General features: G+C 39.3%; 1 protein-coding gene across 6 annotated transcripts in view; it reads left to right on the top strand.

The window, feature by feature from the left end:
* RBKS (ribokinase) overlaps positions 1–18,809 on the top strand; it is an 85,616-nt gene that overhangs the window by 16,067 nt on the left and 50,740 nt on the right. For 3 of the 6 annotated variants that reach the window (XM_059943686.1, XM_059943687.1, XM_059943682.1), the window contains exons 2-4: positions 10,098–10,230; positions 16,670–16,733; positions 17,672–17,734. In XM_059943686.1, the coding sequence (XP_059799669.1) occupies positions 10,098–10,230; positions 16,670–16,733; positions 17,672–17,734 (260 nt within the window). Of the gene's footprint in view, positions 1–4,885; positions 5,098–5,879; positions 6,017–10,097; positions 10,231–16,669; positions 16,734–17,671; positions 17,735–18,809 lie in introns of all 6 variants that reach the window. The other 3 variants (XM_059943683.1, XM_059943684.1, XM_059943685.1) reach the window with 3 other exon arrangements.

Below are 18,809 nucleotides of genomic sequence, written 5' to 3' on the forward strand. Positions count from 1 at the left end.
AATAGGTCACAGGGATGTAATGTACAACAGTGTGACTATAGTTAATAATACAATATTGCTAAGAGAGTAGATTTTTAAAGTTTTCATTTAAAAAAATTGAGAGAAAGTTGATTGTAAGTAGCATAGAATGATTTAAGGACCATGGCAGTGGAATCCTAAATCCAGAATTAAGATTTAGGCTCATCTACCTAACAGCTGTGTACATTTTGATAAGCCATTACTTTTTTGAGTTCCCACTTCCTTACTAAGACAGAAATGATGATAATGCCTATCCTGACCCATCTTACAAATGTATTGTGAAGCCCAAATACAATATAATCAGTTCTTGATTATTCATGATGATGGGAATGTGAAAGAAGCATGAGCACTAAAAACCAAACATAGTAGGTAAATTAACATTTTTAATAACTGATTCCAGAATACATTATTTTTGTGTGCTGATTTAGCCTTCTAATCATATTTTGCTTACAATAAAATTAATTCCATTTATATTTCTTTTACCTACACCAGCAGATGGCAGGAAGAACTAGCCTAGAGATAATTACAGTGTGGTGACAGGAGTCATTTTGAAATTTAAAATTTACTATAATTAATTGGCAAAATAGAAAATAAAATATTGGTTTATAGTTATTTGACACTATCATACTTTGCTTGTCTTCTTCAATGAATTAAAACATTTTTCATCAGGAACTTTGATAAATGTCTCAACAATTCTTTCTGCTCCTTTTTTTCTGCATCCTGATTGTCCCACATACCTTTATGCCATCTTATAGTTGTCCAATCCCCACTCACTAATCCCCCATACACATACATATATGTATTTCTCCTGCCCTCTCCTCTTGCACCTTGTAGTTCCAAAATTAGCTCATTCAGCACCTCCCTATCCAAGCTTTTATTCTTTCTCCAGGACTTTTCTCAGCTGGGAGTAAGGAGGTATATATATATATAATTATTCAAAAAGATTAGTTGACATTAGACGGTGTTTTAGATTTTAGATATATTTTTAATACTTTGACCTGTATGCCTCTGGTACCTTCTGTACTCAGTCCTCTATCCCACGTTGGAAGACTGAAGAAGGATGTGAGCCTGTTTTGTCCCTGTTATTCTGACCACATTTGTTTAATAACCATTCTACTTGGGCTACAGTCATACATAGCACTTTTGCCCTGCTCTCACCTCATTGTATGATTTTTTTTTTTTTAATGTGGAGCCATATGCTTTTTCGCTTTTTATTTATTTATTTATTTGGTTGTGCTGGGTCTTAGTTGCAGCAGGCAGGCTCCTTAGTTGCGGCAGGTGAGCACCTTAGTTGTGGCTCACCAGCTCCTTAGTTGTGGCATGTGAACTCTTAGTTACGGCATGCATGTGGGATCTAGTTCCCTGACCAGGGATAGAACCCAGGCCCCCTATATTGGGAGCACGGAGTCTTAACCACTGCACCACCAAGGAAGTCCCTGTATGATTTATTATGTATGTGGGATTCTGTCATCCCAACTAAGTGTCTTTTAAGGTGTAGAACATTCATTCAAAAATATTTACTTCTGACCATATTAGAATAACTAGTATAAAACTTACCTTCCCACCATAAACAACTAGAAAATGGGACAAAACATATGAAGCAACCGTTTCTGATATTGGACAACAGGAGTGTTATCCAGAAGAGAAAGGAGACAAACAAGGTAAGTCCTGGAGGCACATTACTGACCATCGCACAGAGAGGAGGAACTCAAGGGAAGCATGGCAGCATCAGTGAGTTGAGAAAACTGAGTTCATAACTTAGGAAGACCACGGTGGCTAGGATTTATGGGAACATATACTGGAAGAGAAGGAGCTAATCAGGGGCAAGTCCAGAAATCTGCAAAGGAGTCCCCTTGACTCTGTTGCTAAATGCTAAATGGATATATATAGAAACTCCACAAAGCTGGGCAACTACTCAAGAGCTCTAAGGTGAACATGTCCCAGAAATTGTACAGGAATGGGAGGTGTTGAGTTCTGTCCAGCCAGAGACATTATTGAACCGCTGGAGCATTCAGTGGAGATCCAAGAAGGATCACAATTTAGTTAGAAGGGGTAAACTTGCCCTAAAGTAAAGGTACTCTAAACTCACTGTAACAACTCTCAAAAACATTCCTCAAAGGATCAAACAGATCCACAAATTAACTGCCTGAAAAAGTTCAACCCTTTGGAAAAATACAATAGAATTAAGACACCCGATGTAACATTTGCAATGTTCCGCATTCAATCAAAAGTCATTAGACATGCAAAGAATCAAGAAAATGTTATCCATAACCAAGAAAACAAAAGTCAAAACCAACACAGAAGTGACAGGGATGATGGAATTCACAGAAAGGGATTTTAGAAGAGCCCTTGTAAATATGCTCAGTGATTTAAAGAAGAACTTGAACATAATGAGAAAAGTGGAAGACGTATAAAAGAACCAAATAGAGATGTAAGAAATGAAAGGTGCAGTATTTGAAATGAAAAATTCATTTGATAGGCTTATCAGCAGAGTAGACATTAGAGAAGAAAGGATCACTGTACTTGAAGACAGTGAATAGAGATTATCTAAATTGAAGCGTAGAGGGAAAAAATGACTGAGCAAAATGCAGAGAGCCTCTGTGATATGAGACAAGCAGTCTATCGTGTGTAAATGGAATCTAAGAAGAAACAAAGAGTGGGAGAGGCACAAAAACTATTTGAAGAAACAATAGCTGAATTTTTTTCAAATGTTATGAAAAATATAAACACATAGATCTAAGAATTTCAGTGAACCCCAAGTAGGATAAACATAATGTAAACCATAGCAAAGCACACCGTAATCAAATTCCTGCAAACCAATTATAAACAGAAACTCTTAAAAGCAACCAGAGGGAAAAATACACATTACATAAGGGGAACGAAGATTGACTGCAGACTTCTTATTAGAAACAATGCAAGCCAGAAAAAAATGAAATCTTTAAAGTACTGGAAAAATAAACTGTCAACATAAAATTCTATATCCTTCAAATATGATGGGGAAATAAAGACAGGAAAACAATAGCCAAGAGAATTTATTACTAGAAGCTTGCACTACAATAAATATTGAAGGAAGTTCTTTAGGTGAAACCAAAATAGTACTAGATGGAAACTCAGATCCACTCAAAGGCATGAAAAGTCCCAGAAATGGTAAATCTATGGATAAATGCAAAGCGTTCTTTTCTTCATTTCTTAATTTCTTTAAAAGGCAATTGACAATTTAAATAAAAATAATAACACAGTGTTGTACGGTTTATATTATGTAGAAGTAAAATGTATGCCAATAATAACACAAAGGTTAGGAAGGGGTAATGGGAGAATACTACCGTAAAGTAGATTACATTTATAAGTAAAGTGGTTTAGTAATATTTGGAAATACTAAACTAAAGTGCTTATTGTAAACCCTAGATCAATCGCTTTTAAAAAATAGAAAAAAAGAGGTGGAGTTAATAACACATCAGTAGTGAAGAAGAAATGGAATACAATTAATCCAAAAGAAGCTAGGGCAAGAGGAAAGAAATAAGTGAGTGTTGTAACGTTGGGCAATGATATTGCTATGAAGAAAATTGTTGGGATGCGATGCTCCATGAACGTTTCCACGTTTGTGCATGATCATGACTTTCTGAGAAAGACTGTTGGCACTTGGATTAAAGAATGTTTGAACGGCAGACAAACTGTACAAGTCAGAGACCTCTGGAGAGATTTAGAGACTTTTTCCTTGGATACATTTATTTACATTCTAGGGATTGTAAACCTAAAGACCTCTCCCTCCTTTCCCCTAAGAGGATTTGTTTACATTACAGAGCAAAAGTCAGTAGGTCATATTCTTCTCCCCCCTCCCTCCCTCCCTCTCTCTCTCTGCCCCATCCCACCCTAGAGGGGAGGAGGAACAGCAGCTGTGTCAGCTGTCCTACATCAACTCCCAAAATTCATGATTTAAAGGTTTCTCTCATCATGTCACCCCACAGGGGATTGGGACATGGAGAACTAACACAATTAAGAGTAATTAAAAGGCTGGATCTGATCCAAAAACCTAGTGTTATTTGTCAGAATGAATGAATGCTTTACAAAAATTCAGTTAGGAAGGGGGTATCTCACCTGTAAGGTGGTCTGGGAAGGCCTCTCCAAGGAGGTAACATTTCAACAGAGGTCTGAATGAAAAGCCATGTAAGACTATAACGTGGGAGAAGACCATAACATGCTTGGCTTTACTGGCTCTCCCAATGCCTAGCACACTTTCTCACACATAAGCAAAATTTAAATAAATAAGGGTCAAGTATATGACACTCTGAAAGGCTGGCCACTTCTGACTAGAGTATTGTTTATCTATTCTATAAATACAAGAGTAGCTGCATCTTCAGACAAAATGACTTTTTAGCCACAGGCTTGTTAGCTAGGAAAAGATATAAGTTAGAAATCAAAATCAGTTAAGAACCATCTAAAGCATAATTCATGTTTCATTTCCTTAAATAAATTATACGTGTATGTATGCAAATTTAGGGTTAGGCACCACAAAATGAAGTTTTAGCTGCAAGGCTAAATTCTTTTTACAGAGGTAGAAATAGGTATCACTAGCTTGGTTTGGGAATTACCCCATGCTTGTAAATGTGACATACACAAATGCTGGGAAGAATAGATATGGTTGAAATATACAGGCAGTAGGAATAATAAATGAGCATAATGAATGTTAACTGGGTGATAACTAATGGTACAATCCCCTGTTACAGGGGTGTACAGTGTCAGAAGCTTACAGCCAGAAGAAGAAAGGATGGAATTCAAAAGCCAAAAAGCAGCATATTCCTTGACTTTTGGCTGGAGCCAGTATCAGTGTAACCTCTTTGGTCAAATCGCTTCTTATCCGTTTCACCAGGTCATTCCTTCCTTTGATATGAATCATCTCTGAGAATCTGTAACAGGCACATCATTGTCAAGAAGTTAAAAGCAATTGATAAGTTGTTCTGGTAACACCTGTCAGTGAAATAACTCAGAGTACAAAACCGAGGCATTTAAGGAGTTGACAAGTATTATTAAACCTGTTTTGCAAGAGAAGAAGCTGGTTCAAAGAGGGAAAAGCTGTCAAAGGTAATGCAATCTGTAAGTGGCTCAGGCCTCCTTCCTCATACAACCAAACTCTAACTGCATGACCTCTCATGGCCCAGAAGACTGGGGGGCCACCTGAACATTTATCGGTGCTTCCTTCTGTCCAACTTTAAAATATCACGACATTTAAAAAAAAAAAATTTTTTAATAAATAAAATATCATGACATTTTAAAGTTACGAATTTGTTTTAAATTCAAATATATTTCTTATGACTGGTTTTCTCCTTCATTCAGAAATTTACACTATTTAAAAATTTTAAATGGTAGCAACAGTATATTTCTACCAGTACTGCTTCCCTTTTTTTTTTTTTTTCCTTTGAGCACTTAATTGGTCTGTCTTTGACACCCTACTAAGAGCTCATGTTTGAATTGGGAAGAATTATGGTGATGCTTTCATACAGCGGATGGTGCTTTGTGCAGGTCCTTTCCTCAACCTGACCTTAATTTCATGATTTTAATAAAGAAAAAAAGATAGAAAAGCCTAATTCAAAGTAAATTAGGATCTATAATTCAGAAATGCTTCTGCCCGTTTGTAACTCATGTTCTAGTTGCTCTCCAATTCACTTTCCACTGTTTAATTCATTCACTTTTAAAAAAATAATCAGCAATAAACTATCATTCAACAGAAAGCAGGGCAATAAGACAAAGGCTTGAGTGCACATCCTCTGTGCTGGACTGTAATCCAGGGAGCAAGAGTGAGGGCCAGGGAAAGTGAAGCCGGGAAGCAGAAGAGCTTATACCAAGATACTTGATGTGTTTAACAGGTTGCTCTGTCCTGCAGAACGGCCCAGAACAGAAACAGAAATCCTGGAGTGAGGAGAGGATGGCCCTGGGCAAGGCTCTGTTAGGCTGCACCTGCAAGAAGCCAGCCGGAGGCAACTGACGGCTAGAAAAAGATGCGGTGAGGCCAGATGAATCTGAAGTAGTCACAAGTGGCTTCCCATAAAACACAAAGATATTCTTGTTGAATATAGTAGGTCCCCTACATACGAACCTTCAAGTTGTGAACTTTCCAAGATGCGAACGTGCGTTCCATCAACATCAGGCATGAGTGAAATTGCAGCTTACCCTCTGTCTCCTATTGCTGACGATCCTACCATCTCCTACCTCCTCTCCCTCCTCCAGTCAGTTAACTCTTCTTGCCTGTTCACACAGTGCCAGCCCCTGTATGCCATCTGTTGTACTGTACTACCATACTTTTCAAGGTACTGTACTGTAAGATTAAAATGTTTTATTTTTTGTGTTTGCTTGTTTTTTATGTATTATTTGTATGAAAAGTATTGTAAACCTATTATTACAGTACAGTACTATATAGCCAATTGTGTTAGTTGGGTACCTAAGCTAACTTTGTTGGACTTACGAACAAATTGGACTTACGAATGCGTTCTCGGAACGGAACTCGTTCGTAAGTAGGGGACTTACTGTACTTCCGTGCACTTTTGCCCCCCACTCCCATCCTTCTCATGGGTATCTGTCATTAACATTTCATTTCCTGTGCATTTACATATCATATGAGAACATGTATCTTTTTCCTTTTAAGAAACATGAATCAGGTCATACTAATCTCCTTATTCTGTGACATGTTTTTTTCACTCATGTGTTATTAGCATCATGGTTAGGTTTTATCTCATTGTCAGCAAGCTTACTTTGCCCTTAGGAGGTTCATTGGAAAACACTGATTTAACGTTTGTTGAATTAATGTGTGAATGAAGGAATGATAGTATGAGTTCTAGTTACAGTTCTTGCTTATAGAAAGGAATGCTGCCAATATTGGGAATGCAGTGGGCAAGGTCTTGTAAAACATGGAATTTTTATTGCCAGACAATTGAACAGTCATCCCAGCCTCTTCTCCCTCATTCGTCAACACCTCCACATCTTCAATTCAGAGGAAAGAACGGATACCATACAGGGAGACATGGAAAAGAGATGTAGGGGTGGAAAAATAATCTTCCCTCTACCTTTCTAAGTTCTTGGCTGAGACCCCTGTAATGAAAAACAGATGAATAAGAGAAAAACAAACAAATTTATTAATGTATCCCTCAGGTATACACGGGAGATACCCAGGGAAAAAATGAATCCCCAAGGTGACTTAGAATTTGGGATTAAATAACATCTTAATAGGGAAGGGGGAGGGGAGTGGTAGGTCTCTTAGGGGAGAGTGAATGATTTTTAGGACAGATGAATGGCCCCTTAGAAGAATAGATGGGAGTTGTGACAGTCTGTGACAATGTCTGTCTAGGCATGGTATTGACTTCTAGTCTCTCCTGTGACAAGAGTCAATCCTCTCTGGTTGATGAAACTCCCAGGAAGGGGATTTATGGCAGTTGAGTTCCTTTGGGAGGATCTGTCCGTAGGCAGATAAGGGGAGTTCGGAGAAAGCCTCTCCCTGCATTTGCTGTTTTTCACGTGCCTACAGTCAAGATAAACAATATACCAAAGCAGCATATTTTGCAGTAGCACGTCCTTCTCCAGTCATATTTTGGAGTAGCATATTCTGCTACCCTTCAGAGGTAACAGGAGACTCTTACAAAGGTTCATTCAGTCAGCAAATGGGGATAAGATGGTGCAGACATTGGTCCCTATCCTCACGCAGGGCAAGGCGACAACTCAGGGAGGAAGGAAATAAGAATAGGACGAAGATGTAGAAGGAAAAGAAAATAGTAGCATTCCAAGGAGTGAGGAATTTCAGTGATGGCTAAATTAGTACAGTGCTTGTGTTAATATAAGTTGTTTAGAAATGAGTTTAAATCCCAGCCATCTGCTCCCACATCAAACACATACACGCAGCACCCCTGATTTCACTCCTCCCCCACATACACGTACATCCCGGTAATAATCTGGTGATATATTTTTTATGGTTTCCCACAGATGATAATAAAAAATACACTCAATTCAAACCAGTGAGTTATGACCCAGATCTAAGTATAAATATAGTGGAAGTCATAAGTTTCTTTAGTGACAGTCTTACTAATTATTTTGGCCTGTTTTTAGCCACATTGGATATTTTTTTCTTTTTAAGGTTGCTATGAATGTTGTTTGCAGCAGCATCAATAAGCCAAGAATTCATATAGTTACTCAATCACACAGATTACTCATCATTGCCTGTTCATAACAGAATCCTAAAATGTTTAAGATTTCTGATGCAAATCAAAATCTCATCATCACTTGTCATTGCTAAATTAAATGACAGGATAATAACATTACATTAAAACCATTTTTCTCTTGATTGAGTACCTTTTTCAGAAGTGAACCTTGTAGATGTATATTTTTTTCATCAGTACTATAAATGCATTTAGAATCCAAGATAAAAATAGAATTGAAAAGGGGCGGAGTAGAGTGGGATGTTTTCAAATTATTGATGAGTCTCTTTTGAATCTCAAATAACCATATTTGACAGGGCACTGCTAGGGAATGGAGTAGTTTTGGCCCAATTTATTGAGACTTTTAGAAATACATAAAGGAGGTTCATAGGTCAAACTTCGTTTTTATTGACATGATCATGTGTTTTTGGCATCAGTCGTATGTCATTCCATTGCAGACAGGCTGTTTTCAGTTAGATCACAGCCTAGGTGGGAAATGAATGTAAATTTCTGATCTGCTAAAACAGAGTAGGTTCTCAGTTGAGTTATTGTGAACTTCTCTCTTGGCCTTTCTTTCCTGTCTAAAGCTAATTAACCTTTGGAGCACCTGCCATCTCTCCATTGGCTCCATCTGGCCCTTGGCCCTCTTTGTGGCCATTCAACCAGTCCTCATGCCACTTGAGCCAGTCTTCTCCACTTGCCCCTATACCCAGAACTCCTTTTCCATTTAAAGTTATCTGTTCTTCAAAGATTTTGTTTCCTCGCATCTTCCACCTTCAGTGTTATGAAAATCATATCCTGGAGCAAGTCTTTGATGCTTTTTGCCTCGTTTACTATTATCTTCATTAGACAGTAATGTCAATAAAAATCCTTAGCATTTGGAGAAGTCAGTGAAGGTATAGACTGAAACAGGATTGGCTATGAGTTGACAATAGTTGAACCTGGGTGATGGGTACATGGGGATAGGGGAAGTCAATATAGCATTTCCTCTAGTTTTATTTGTTTGGAATTTTCCATAGTAAAAATTTTAAACTAAACTTAGATCTTTAGAATGCTTTTATTTATATATATATAAAAGAGATGTAGGGGTGGAAAAATAATCTTCCCTCTACCTTTCTAAGTTCTTGGCTGAGACCCCTGTAATGAAAAACAGATGAATAAGAGAAAAACAAACAAATTTATTAATGTATCCCTCAGGTATACACGGGAGATACCCAGGGAAAAAATGAATCCCCAAGGTGACTTAGAATTCGGGATTAAATAACATCTTAATAGGGAAGGGGGAGGAGACTAGGACTGAAACCTAATCCTGCCATCTAAATACCCCACTCCCACCCCACCCGGAAGGAAACAAATAAGATTCTTTAGTGCCCGGAATTGCAACTTCCCTCTTCTCCTTAGGTCCTGAACAGGACTACCAGAATCCTGGCATACTTCCTGCTTCTTGTAAATGACCAGATAAACCTGTACAGAAATGCACAATAACTTGGTCCCATTTATTAAGTCCCACTGTGAATAAAGTTCTGTGCTGGGCATTGGGAAGGGGGAATATGAAGTTACTTCCCTCCAAGAGTTCCCCAAGATGGAAAACAGAGGCACCCGTGAACAACCCTGATGCAGTACAGACTCTAAGCGCTGTCATCTGAAGTAGAGCTACAGCAGTATGGCTGTGGGGCAGTGGGGAGGGAAGAGTTTTGTCAAGCAGATGCGTTCTTGACAGTGATGCAAACTACTGAATGTTATCTTCAAGGAAAAGGTAATCTTTCCTGCTTCTGCCTGCAGTTCTGGCTGCTAAGACTAGAGCTCCATCAGATAAACTTCCCTGTCTTCTGAAGAGCTTAAATTGATTGCAGTTACCAATGTGCTTTTTTTTTTTCTCCTTCTCTTTTAAAATTATGATAGCCTTACTTCTCGTCTGCCAAAAACTGGTGAAACCATCCATGGTCATAAGTTTTTTATTGGCTTTGGAGGGAAAGGTGCCAACCAGTGTGTCCAAGCTGCTAGGCTTGGAGCAAAGACATCTATGGTGTGCAAGGTAGGTGTAAAGTATGGTGGAGAGGGTTCTAGAGGCGAGAACCCGGTTTAAGACATGAGCTCATTTTTTTAAACTATTTTAAAGTGAACAATTCAGTGGCATTTAGTACATTCACAATGTTGTACGACCACCATTTCTATCTAGTTCCAGAACATTTCCATCATTCCAAAGTAAAAACTCCTTGCCCATTAAGCAGTTTCTCCCCATTCCCCCCCCTCCCCTCAGCCCCTGGCAACCACCAATCTGCCTTCTGTCTCTATGGATTTATCTATTCTGGATATTTCCTATAAATGGAATTATATGATATGTGACATTTTGTGTCTGGCTTCTTTCACTTAGCATAATGTTTTCAAGGTTCATCTACCTTATAGCATGTATTAGTACTTTATTCCTTTTGTGGCTGAATAATATTCCATTGTATATACCACAATTTGTTTATCCATTTATGTGCTGATGGGCGGTTCCCACCTTTTGGCTGTTGTGAACAGTGCTGCTATAAACAAGTACATGTACATGCATGTTTAAGTATCTGTATGAGTCTTTGAGAGGTTTGTGTTTTTTTTAATTTATTTATTTTTATTTTTATTTATTTTTGGCTGTATTGGGTCTTCGTCACTGCACGCAGGCTTTCTCTAGTTGCAGCGAGCGGGGGCTACTCTTCGTTGCGGTGCACAGGCTTCTCATTGCGGTGGCTTCACTTGTTGCAGTGCACAGGCTCTAGGCACGCGGGCTTCAGTAGTTGTGGCTCGCGGGCTCTAGAGCACAGGCTCAGCAGTTGTGGTCACGGGCTTAGTTGCTCCACGGCGTGTGGGACATTCCCAGACTAGGGATCGAACCCATATCCCCTGCATTGGCAGGCAGATCCTTAACCACTGCGCCACCAGGGAAGCCCACGTTCGTTGTTTTTAAAGATTTAAATAGGAGAGAGTAATCTTCCATGTCCTTCATATTAGTTTCTACCTCACTGAATCCTCTGGGAAGTAGCAGTCCTCAAATAACTTAATGCTGCATTCCCTGAATTTAATGAGTTTATAACTGGAGTGTAAGAAGTGAGGGGAATTAGCCTACTCCAGTGGGTTTCTGTGGTCCAGCTTCTAAACAACAGCATAAATCATCCTGTTTTTAGCAGGTTTCACTCCAGCAACACAGCTCTTGGAAACTTGGTCTAATAACTGATGATTTACTCATCTCTAAGCTATTTTCTTCTAATGCTGTATCTTGGATCAGAAAGGAATCTGGGGGACTTCCCTGGTGGTGCAGTGGTTAAGAATCCACCTGCCAATGCAGGGTACACAGGTTCCGTCCCTGGTCCGGGAAGATCCCACATGCCGTGGAGCAACAAAGCCCGTGCACCACAACTGCTGAGCCCACACACCGTAAAGCCCACGAACCACAACTACTGAGCCCGCATGCCTTCTATTCCTCTCACATCCACTCCTATGGTTTCGTGATTCATTTCCCAAGTTCAGTTTCACAATTCAAATATTTCTATTTTGCATTTTGGGAAATGTTCGAGTAAGGAGGCTGATTAAACAGAGGTGCTATTTGTTTTATTCTGGTCTGTGTATGATGGTTATTTGAGCACCTGTACAATTTTGAAAGTTCTTTATATCTACTGTGACTGATTTAGTCGTCTGTTGTTTAGCCCCACAGTGGAATTTAGCCTGGGTGTCTGTACAGAAAGGACATGGAAACATGGCTTCAGCTAAGACCTATACAAGGTTACTTTGCTTAGATACCCTGGGACCTTTAGACATGGATTTATTTAAGCTTAAACAAATTGCATTGTATTCTTAGGCTTCTTAAAAAGAAAAATATCTTTTATAATGAGTTATTGTTATCCATTAATCATAATATTTCATTCAATTATGAAGTATATTTTTATTTAGCAAATTAGCCAAACTGCCTTATAGCAGGTTTCTTAAAGATAACAAATTCCAAGTAGAAAACCAAAATCATGAAATTACTCAAGATAAAAATGAACAGATGGAGCAAAAGAAAAACAGGTAGAAAATTTTCTTAGCAACCTTAACTTACTACTGCCCTGCAACAAGCTCAGACTCGAGCTCTGATGGAGGAGCACTGGCACAGGCACAACATCTGATACCGAGCTAAGGGGAAATATTTGTCAGGACATTGTGATGAGGGCTATTCAGCAAGAATCCATCGAGATGCGTACAGTGACACGTGTAATGAAACCCTTCAAGTAGTTAAGAGTTGTGTAGTCAGTACTCAACTGAGTCACGGGCCAAGGCCACAGTCCGAGGATCACAGGGAGCCCCACCCTCCCTATCCCACCCCGCTAGGTGGTCACAGAGCATCAAGCTGATCTCGCTGTGCTATGCAGCAGCTTCCCACTAGCTATCTATTTTACATGTGGTAGTGTATATATGTCAGTGCTACTCTCTCACTTAGTAAAGGACTTTTTAAATAGGACTCAGATCTCCATTGCTTTTTGTCCCCGTTTCAATACAATAAATATTGTAACCCTGGGCATAGATATGCTCCCAGTTGGCTATATTGTTCTTATGAAAGGAATAAGATACATGGTTATGTATATATATACATATATATGTGTGTGTATGCATATATATATATACATATATATATATATATATATATTTTTTTTTTTTTTTTTGGCCGCACCAGGCAGCTTGTGGGATCCTTAGTTCCCCAACCAGGGATCGAACCCACACCCTCGGCAGTGAAAGCGTGTGGAGTCCTAACCACTGTACCACCAGGGAATTCCCAAGATACATGGTTATATTAACAGCATTATTTACACCAAACCATTAATGGAGCTGTTATGTTTTTATTAAAATAATAATAGTAATACAGTCTCATTTTTAAAATAATTCACCCACCTGCTTGCTTCCACGATCAGTTGCTTTTCTGTTGAAGATAGGCGGCAACAGGAAGAATTAGCAGCGTCTGGGAGAACTAGATGGGCAGGAAAGTAGTTTATAAGATTGACTCCAAGCAGCAGTAGCCCTGCCCCTACCCCAAGAGAAGCAGCCATAGTAGCAGGAGTACAGCCATGATGATGATGACGATGATGATGACACCAAGTCATATTACTTAATCCTTTAAAGTTTTCAATGTCCTTTCATGCGTATTATTTTATTTTACCTTCGCAGCAAACTGGCTGGGTCTTTCCAGATACGGAAACTGAAGCCTATAGATGGTTAAAGTGGCTTGCCCCAGATCACACAGCTAATGTGAAGGGGCTTCTGACTTCCATGACACAGATGAAAATATTGTCTTCCTATTAGGCTTTTTTCACTACTTTTACTTTGTAATGTATCACTACAACCTCCATGCGAAGTTAATGGAGCTAGAGTCGACTTCTTCTAATCCTCAACAGTGTTGCTGTTTTTCCATTTATTTTTGACAAGAGAATACCAAAGAAGGCAAAAACAAAGGATTTTATTCCACTTCTCATGTAGAACTTAGAAGGCCAGCCAACAGATTTGCCAGGAAATCACTATTAGAATAAATCTGGAACCATAACAATCACTGAGGGATGTAGCCAATCAGGTAATTCTCTGGGCAGGAAGAAGACAGGCAGCTACTGAAGCCTTTAAAATACAGCTGCAGCAAGCCTGCAAAAGCTTTCACACCCTAAGCATGAAATCCCTTCCTAATTAGGCCTCTGATGCACATGATATTCCACCTGGTGTTATAGTTGTGTATCCATGTCTTATTTTCCCTCCAGTATTATCAGTTTCTTGAGGGCAAAACTCCATGTTTTGGTTTCTTCCTCCCCTCCAACAATTCTTCCAAATCCTGGCACTTTCTAATATTTGTAATATCAGCACCATTTATCAAGCCTGCCCTTGGTATTCACCTTAAACAGATTTTGCCTGTATAAAACTGATAGGGAGGCTTCCCTGGTGGCGCAGTGGTTGAGAATCTGCCTGCCAATGCAGGGGACACGGGTTCGAGCCCTGGTCTGGGAATATCCCACATGCCGCGGAGCAGCTAGGCCCATGAGCCACAGCTACTGAGCCTGCGCGTCTGGAGTCTGTGCTCCACAACAAGAGAGGCCGCGACAGTGAGAGGCCCGCGCACCGCGATGAAGAGTGGCCCCCACTCGCCACAACTGGAGAAAGCCCTCGCACAGAAATGAAGAGCCAACACACCCAAAAAATAAATTAATTAATTAATTAAAAAAAAAAAAACTGATAGGGAAGGGTAGAGAAGTTCCTTTGCTCTAATTTGTATCAGGCTCCGCATGCCTAGGGATGGCCTTTCTTAATTCCTACAGCATTCTTACAATGATACTTTCCCAACTATACACCACTTTTGATTACCCATGGGAGAGAGTTAAATAATGTAAATAAATTTTTTTTTTTTAAAAGATGAGATAACAAAGATTTTGTTTTCTGGTATGAGTCTTTGACCTAAGAAACAGGATGCCTTGGCTCTTACCTGGTAGAAAATGGCCAGCCTTCTGTAAAGGAAACCTTTAGTCAATGACCTCCTTCTACCAGGGGACTCTCCCCACAGCAACCCTCTGTACTTCATTGTAGAGATAGAAATTCTGCTAATAACAACTTATATATTATTTGAGATTATTGTCTAATCAGCATTTCCACCAGAAAAGGAGCACAGGGAAAAGTGTTCCTTGAGGAAGAAGTTATCAGAGGTGGCATTTAAATCAGAGGTCAGCAAACTATGTCCCATGGGGCAAATCTTGGTCACCATGTACTTTTGTAAGTAAAGTTTTATTGGAACACAGCCATACCCATTTGTTTACAGATTGTCTTTGGCTGTTTTCACACTACAATAGCAGAGCTGAATAGGTGCAGGAGAGACCATCTGGCCTGCAATGTCTAAATCATTACTACCTATCTGGCCCTTGACAGAAAACATTTTCTGACCCTTAACCTAGACAGTCTAAAAGCTTACCAGGAAATGTTATCATCACTCATTGAGGTTCTTGATCAAGTAAACCTCTAGGTTTCTTTCTGTTGATATGTCCAAAGAGGAGCAGAATATACCAGGAGTGCTGAGACCTAGATAGAGACGTTATCCACTGACAAAGTGCTCATCTGCAGGACAGAAAAATAGAAGTATAGTTCAGGTGTGGCAAGCCTAAAAGCCTATGGGGCCAAACAGGTAACATACATTGCAGTAGGCCAGGTGGGGGCTATGGTGAACTAGAGAGCATGTGCTCACTAATGAGATAGGTTCAGCTCTGTTGTCTTGTAAGAATGTAGGCCTGGTGTTTACCAGGACCTCTAAATTTTCAGGACTTCCCAGAAACGTGTTTGTTTTTGTGGAGTCTCTTGATATTTAAATGGTGACAAGCTGGTTAAAAGTAAAAATAGGAGGAGATCCACACAAAAACCTGCACATGGATGTTTATAGCAGCTTAATTCACAATTGCCAAAACTTGGAAGCAACCAAGATGTCCTTCAGTGGGTGAATGGGGAAATAAACTGGTACATCCATGCCATGGAATATCATTCAGCACTAAAAAGAAATGAGTAATCAGGCCACGAAAAGACATGGAGGAACCTTAGATGCATATTACTAAGTGAAAGAAACCATTCTGAAAAGGCTACATGGTGTATGATTCCAATTATATGGCATTCTGGAAAAGACAAAACTATGGAGACAGTGGAAAGATCAGTAGTTTCCAGGGGCTAAGAGGAGGGAGGGATGAATAAGCAGAGCACGGAGGATTTTTAGGGCAGTGAAACTATTCTGTATGAGACTATAATGGTGGATACATGTCTATACGTTTGTCAAAACCCAAAGAATGTACAATCCCAGAGTAGACCCAGATGTAAGTATGGAGTTTGTGTGATAATGATGTGTCAATATAGATTCATTGATTGTAAAAAATGTGCAACCCTAATCATGTTGTCTGTGAATGAAAGAGTCCAAAGGAAAAATCGAAGTATCATTACCAGAATGGATGCTAGGATGCAAAACAACAGAATTCCACTACACCAACTTACCCAAGTTAGCTAGGACTTTTTAAATTCCCTCCTGTTTGCCCCATGTCAGGGTCAGTGGAGAAGATAAGAAGATTCTAAAACACCAGGCAGGTCACTACAAAGATGCCTTCATTTATACTGAAGTATGAACAGCTGAGATTCTTCATAAATATTGAGCGTTGTTGATGGTGGACAGCTCTGTCTCAATGGCAATTTCCATATGAAAAGATCAAAATGAGAGTGAAGCTGCAGAACTTGTGACAGTCACTAAATGTTTCACGTTTTAGGCAGGATACAAATGGAACATTAATATATAACAATTCTTTGGGCTGAAATCAAGTATAGCATCTTACATTAAGAAGATTAATTAGTTAATGTTTACAAAGTACCATGCAGATATGCCCTTTTAAAATGCTAAGTATTCTAAAAACTACATTTGTAGCATTTTACTAAATGTAAAAAATCTAACGTTCATCATTTCTTTGGTACAGGTTGGCAAAGATTCCTTTGGCAATGATTATATAGAAAACTTGAAACAGAATGATATTTCTACAGGTAAAATTTCATCTTTCTTAAAGTTAGTTTTTATAACTTTCTTCTGGAATCTGGTTACAAGTTGAAAATACAATAGAATTATTAGATCCTCCCCTGGTGGCCAGAGAATTTTTATGCACAACTTTGTCTAGTCTTGCTTAAATATCCTTTGGTTAATTCTTTCATGTACGTTTCTCCAGACAGGAATAAAATGATAGGAGGTTACAAGCGTTCATCTCATAGAAATGTTTCAAAAGTAGGTGACAAGAGAAAACAGGTGCTGCATTCACAAAAGATATCTTAAGAAAAGTCATTGAATGTCATAGCTGGAAATGATCTTAGAAACCACTGATGCTGATACCATCATTTCACAAAAGAGAAAACTGAAGGCCAGATTGGTTCTGAATTTGTCCAAGAGCACACAGTTAGCTGGAGCCAGAGCCAGGACTAGAGTGCAGGTCTTTGGCTCCAGTTCAAGGCTCTTTGCTGCTGCCAAAGGCTGCCTGATCAACATTTCCATTTACACGCCAGACCATAGTTCTTGATGAGATGCGAAGCTTATGAAAATGAAGAAAGTTAAACAATTTCATTTTATGAGTTTGACCTTTAGTCTTTCATCTCAAGTCTGTCATTTCTTTCACTGAAGAAAAGAAATATGGTGGTCTAGAAAAATGCATATGTGTACAACTGTGAATAATCTGAAGGCATCGGAAGCGGGGGTGGTTTGCTGGGTTGCCACTAATGTAGAAAAAAGGCGCAACTAAGTGTGAAGACTTGTATTTTCCTCATTGTATAGGTGATGGGTATAAATTAGCACTAATTACTTATTTCTTTTTTATCATTCCAGATGGTTAAAGGTTAAAAAGTTTTTCCAAGGATTAGTGGTGCATTGAAATTGTTAAAATAGATTATCCTTGCCAGGCTGTACATACGTGACTGTGATTTCCTTTTTCTTTTAGAATTTACATATCAGACTAAAGATGCTGCAACAGGAACTGCTTCTATAATTGTCAGTAATGAAGGTATGTGTTTCACATATTGGAGTATCATTTCCAGAACTAGAGCAGAAGCATCAATTTTTACCCTATTCCTGTGGATCTCTTACCATAACCACCACTCCAAGTTCTAATGTGTGGTCTTTCCAATCTAAATATATATGTTGCCCTTTACTTACACTTCCCTAGTTGATCATTCAAATACAAAATTGTCCATCCAATACATATGAAGTGGTATAGTTGCCTCAAAATTATACTTACATTCTGTAGCATCCCATTACCCTTCATGTGAACCCAGAACTGATATTTCTCTCTAAAAGTAGTTAAGTATTCATCTGTCATTTCAGTTACACTAAGTAAATAAATGTAAATATATGGGTGCAAAAGAAAGTTGATGAATCATATTTATAGAATATTTACTGAGCAAATGGCAGCAACCAATTACTTCTAACTTATTGTTAGTGTTCAATTTTGTCTGCTCTTTAAACAGCAACCAAATCTCAAAAGTCTATATATACAACTATGCCTGTCACAAGGCCTTGCAATAGTTGAAACATTTGTCTTTTAAAAACAGTAACTTCCAGGACTTCCCTGGTGGCGCAGTGGTTAAGAATCCGCCTGCCGGGCTTCCGTGGTGGCGCAGTGGTTGAGAATCTGCCTGCCAGTGCAGGGGACACGGGTTCGAGCCCTGGTCTGGGAAGATCCCACATGCCGCGGAGCGACTAGGCCCGTGAGCCACAATTGCTGAGCCGGCGCGTCTGGAGCCTGTGCTCCGCAACAAGAGAGGCCGCGATAGTGAGAGGCCCGCGCACCGCGATGAAGAGTGGCCTCCACTTGCCGCAACTAGAGAAAGCCCTCGCACAGAAACGAAGACCCAACACAGCCATAAATAAATAAATAAATAAATAAATAAATAAATAAAATTAAAAAAAAAATAAAGAATCCGCCTGCCAATGCAGGGGACACAGGCTCATTCCCTGGTCCGGGAAGATCCCACATGCCGCGGAGCAACTAAGTCCGTGCACCACAACTACTGAGCCCGCGTGCCTAGAGTCCGTGCTCCGCAACAAGAGAAGCCACCACAATGAGAAGCCCGAGCACC

Source organism: Balaenoptera ricei, chromosome 13 (genome assembly GCF_028023285.1).
Source record: "Balaenoptera ricei isolate mBalRic1 chromosome 13, mBalRic1.hap2, whole genome shotgun sequence".
In the NCBI taxonomy this organism is placed as follows: Eukaryota; Metazoa; Chordata; class Mammalia; order Artiodactyla; family Balaenopteridae; genus Balaenoptera; species Balaenoptera ricei.